Below are 4,397 nucleotides of genomic sequence, written 5' to 3' on the forward strand. Positions count from 1 at the left end.
ATTCTTGATATTGTATCATAATCCAAAATATTTATATACCTTTTGGGTATCTCATAGTCGGGGATTGCTAAATTTCATCAAAAATGACGTCTCTGCGGTTCCCCGAAATCCAAATTTAAGTCTAAAATTGTTTGCCACCTGGTTTGGAATGAATTGAATTTCCACCACATTTGTCCCTGCTCATACAATCAGAAGACCCACCGCAACACCCCGCAAGCTTTCAACAAGAATTCGACACATATTTAAACACTCATTCACACGTCCTGCCAACTTATTTAACAACTCAACTCACATCTTCAGAAGGCAGTAGTTGGAACAGTTGTACTATATAGACCTTGTAAAATGTACATTACTTGGCGACGACGACGACTGTTGCTCAGCTTGAATGCAATTTAAGTACGTACTTCAAAAGCAAATGTTTTATAGAGCACCCATCACATAGATACACACACACACATACCCTATCACACACACACAAGTACAATATCTAACTAGAGAGCACTTTGCGTCCAAAAAGACATTTTGCACGGGGAGCTGTCGAAATAGGAGCCGACTACCTCGTCCTCAACCTCGTGCTCATCCACATCCACATCCTCATCCTCATTTTCATTCTCTTCTCACACAGCACTCTTCACAGCACTCAGCGTTGCCACAGTTTAGTGTTTCTCTTTTAGTTTTTGGGGCTACATGTTGTTTTAGTGGTATTGTATTTTATTATTTAAAAGTCTAAAATCTATGAAGTGCGGTGCAAATATTTGAAATTGTTAGGGAAACATTTGCAAATGACTCACTGACAACTGCATTTGACAAGAATATTTAATTTAACTGCCAAGCAACAAGACAAAATTCAGCACACATGACTTGAAACTTCAAGTACCAAAGGCTATAAGTACTTTATGATGCATCTTGAGTTTGGTTCAAGTTGGCAGCACTTGAAATATCTTAAATGACCATTTGAAAATCAATAACTCAAAAACTATTTTAAGCTCAGATTAATTGTAAGAAGCATTAGAAAACTATAATTGTAAGTGTTGGCAGAAATTTAATGAAGTTATTTTCTTAAGTGAAGAGTAATAAAATGAATTTATGTAAATAAGTTATATGACTTTCGTACTTTTTTCTGTAGCCCCACAGTGTTAAATTGTAAATTTGCTGTTTAATTCCGGCGATTTGGCGAATCGAGTAGTTTTGGTTGATAAATATATACAACTAAGTGATCCATATATTTGCATAAGTGTAAGAATTCGTCGTTGTATAAACAATTCTCTTTTTCGGCATCTTGCTTACCATTCAGCAAATCGTCAATGGCATTTAGTGTGTGCTGATGCTTCCGTTTCCGGTTTCGAGTTTACTCTTTTGTGGGCTTGATGCAAAGTTGAAACTTGTTTGGTGCATTTCTTTTCAACAACTTCTTCTTCTACGTGCACAGCTTGTGGCCAATGTGATGTGACGTCAGCAAGGAATGACTTTGCGAGAGTGTGAGTCAAATGCAGGAGCCCACACAAAGCCTGCCCAAGCTCAATTTATGTTTAATATTTAAAATGCTCTATTTACCGTAAATATTTTCATGGTAATTTACGCAAATTTACATAAATAAACGTAGAGAAATGCCTCCTTGACGCACACACACTGTTTTGGTTCGTGGTAACCTCATTTGAAAAATGTCAAACGCAGTCCGGCCATTAAATTCTGGTTGGGAGTAACGTTCAACAAACCAGGACATGGGACACTATAGAACAGGACATAGAACACAGGACACTCACGCGCTCCATCGTTTGTTTGGCCTAATAGCTTTTCTATAATTTATCATGGAATATTTATGGCACGCGCTTTTGTATCTAGGAATTATGCATTTATTATTCAAAATGCTTTTTATGCCACCAAACAAACGGCTTTCCCCTCGAATCGGACAGTCGAGACACCTCTCTGTAAACGCTGTCAGCGTTTAGTTTAGTTTTTGAAAAATTGTCATATTTACAATGTGGGAACAGACCATCGTTCCTCTTTATCCCTTTTGTCGTGCCTCGACCAAGTTAATTGGCAAATTTAAATTGAATAAATATTTAATGATAGTGCAATGGACTTTGCTCCACGGCTTCAGTTAGCAGCTGCGGTTGTCCATGTGTAGCCTCCATATGTCATTATTACCAGTAGATTGGTGTTTTTATCGATGTTGTTGCTATTGTTATTGCTTGAATTGTTTATGCCGTTGTTGTTGTGGCAGCAAAATAAGCCGTTAAATGTTATGTCCGCGATTTACTCGTCTGTGGCTCACGCGTAATTGGCAACTGAAATTGCTGCAACTAAAACTCTATGCCTGATTTGATGTCCATCGGATATGGGTTAACTATATTAAATTGATCATGTTCAGTCACAGGGTTATCAAACGAGTTATAACATTATTCATTCAAGTAAAGCGCAGTTAGTTAGTTAGTAACTAACTTTATTAAACAGTTGTATTTGTGAATATGCATTTAACAATCAGTTGCCGTCATTTTGGTTCCTATTAAGAATATACTGTTCTGATCAACATCAGTAACCAACTAGAAATCAATAAGATCTTAGAGATAATTATTTTTTTACTTAATTTACTTAAATTGACTTAATATCATTTTACTGCAACAATTTCAATTTAAATCAAAATCCGTGTCAATTGCTTCAATCTTTTGCTGGAATTTACAAATTGTGGCCCATTGCTCGATTTCCCGTATCCATTTCAATTGCATGGCTTTTAACTTTCGCTCCGCACTAAACATTTCCCACCTAAGTAACCTCAACAAGCAACTGTACTTTAACTTTCCCTACGACAAACTTTAGCGCTTCTCTCACCCAATCCACCATCCTGTCCACAATCCCAAAACTCATCGTCGGTAGCTCTGTGGTAGTCCAATGCCATAAATGTCAATAGACCAAAAACCATTATGCATAATATTCCAAACAGCAGTCGCGCCACATGAAACTCCATAGAGCCGGGCAGCTGCTTGGGATCCAGCTCCATCTGCATCTTCCTGCAACTGCAACATGATCCCCTTCCACTTTTGACTTAGTCTCCGTCTTCTGCGCTGACTCTGCCGCATGCTAAACAATATTTCTCCATTACGAAACAATGGACCGGGTGCATAGTCTTACTCCTCGGTCTACCTTCCCCCGGATATTCTATTCCTTATACCCTTAATGCTCTTACTATACTCCTGCTTTCTTCTTCGAAGGCAAGTAGCACCTTTTACTTGTGGCGTTCGTTGTCAGTGAAAACTTTTGCTTTTTCTACTTGGCTTTTTATGTTTGCGCGTTGCAGTGCAGCATCCCAGTGCCATGCCCACCACTCACCATGCCGCCCAGATGTATCTGCAGTTGTCGCCGCAACTTTCCGTTGCCTACTTTTGTGCTGTGGCAAGTTTGCGCTCGCTTATTGTCCAGCGCAGAAAACTTTGCCTGTTTGTTGCTAAATTGAATGCGACTTGCTGCGCAGTGTCCTTGTCATCGCGCTTTCTACACAGTGTAGTCCTTGGAGGTGTAAATTGTAAAACAAATAAACGGACGCGATCGTTCTCTATTTATATTTGTGCTAACCAAAGGGATGTCAACACGTAGATATTCCTGTCGAGGTCAAGTAACAAATGGCAATTGAAGCAATTGAAATGCAATTTCATTTATAAAAAACAAACATTCAGGTGTATTTTATTTTTAAATGCCATTTTATTGGCACCTTTAAACTGACAGCTAGCATACCGAATTTAATATTTATACTGCATAATTTTCCTAAATTAGTACATCAAATTGATCAATTTTAAATATTTTATTCGAATTCTATAGATATAACAAAAAAATGTACAAAAAGTACAAATAGCCCCATACAAAGTCCACCTAACTACACTAACCTAAAATGTTTCCAATCCAAAAAACTAAACTTGATTAACCCCAATCGTCAAACATAGCGTTACATATCTTAAAAATCTATTGCGTTTAGCTATTTAGTGAAAATATCCCTCCATTTCATCGCGTGATAGCTCAATTGATTCGCCAACCGTTTTGTAGTAATGAATTCCCTTTAGCTGATTCATAAACGGATGCAGAAAGCTCAAGTAGAGAATTTTGCCTTTGGGCTTTGCATTGCTGGGACACCAGGAAAGGAGCACTAACTTTTCTCTCTTCATTTGCTGTTTGGTAACTTCACAGACTCGGGTGTATTCCAGATCAAAGAGCCCATAACGACATTCACTTGCTCCATTGCGCATTAGGTCCTCCATGAACTGTTTATAATCATTATCACGGGGTCCTATAGTTTCCACATCGATTACAGCATCGGGAGTAATTCGAAATATAATGTATCGGTATTTTTTGCCTTTGCGTATCGCCTCGTAAATCTCTAAACATTTTGTGCTGCACCTAACGCTCAT

General features: G+C 38.1%; 1 protein-coding gene across 1 annotated transcript; it reads right to left on the bottom strand.

Moving 5' to 3' along the window:
* Window positions 1–3,971: 3,971 nt before the first annotated feature.
* Window positions 3,972–4,397, bottom strand: LOC117787068 (cofilin/actin-depolymerizing factor homolog). The gene has a single exon (XM_034625513.1). The coding sequence runs from the start codon at window positions 4,395–4,397 to the stop codon at window positions 3,972–3,974; it is 426 nt and encodes a 141-aa protein (XP_034481404.1).

Source organism: Drosophila innubila, assembly GCF_004354385.1.
Source record: "Drosophila innubila isolate TH190305 chromosome 3L unlocalized genomic scaffold, UK_Dinn_1.0 0_D_3L, whole genome shotgun sequence".
NCBI lineage: Eukaryota > Metazoa > Arthropoda > Insecta > Diptera > Drosophilidae > Drosophila > Drosophila innubila.

Excerpts from the sequence above, each read along its gene's own strand:
- LOC117787068 (XM_034625513.1), bottom strand. The coding sequence starts at position 4,397 with ATGAGCGTTAGGTGCAGCACAAAATGTTTAGAGATTTACGAGGCGATA.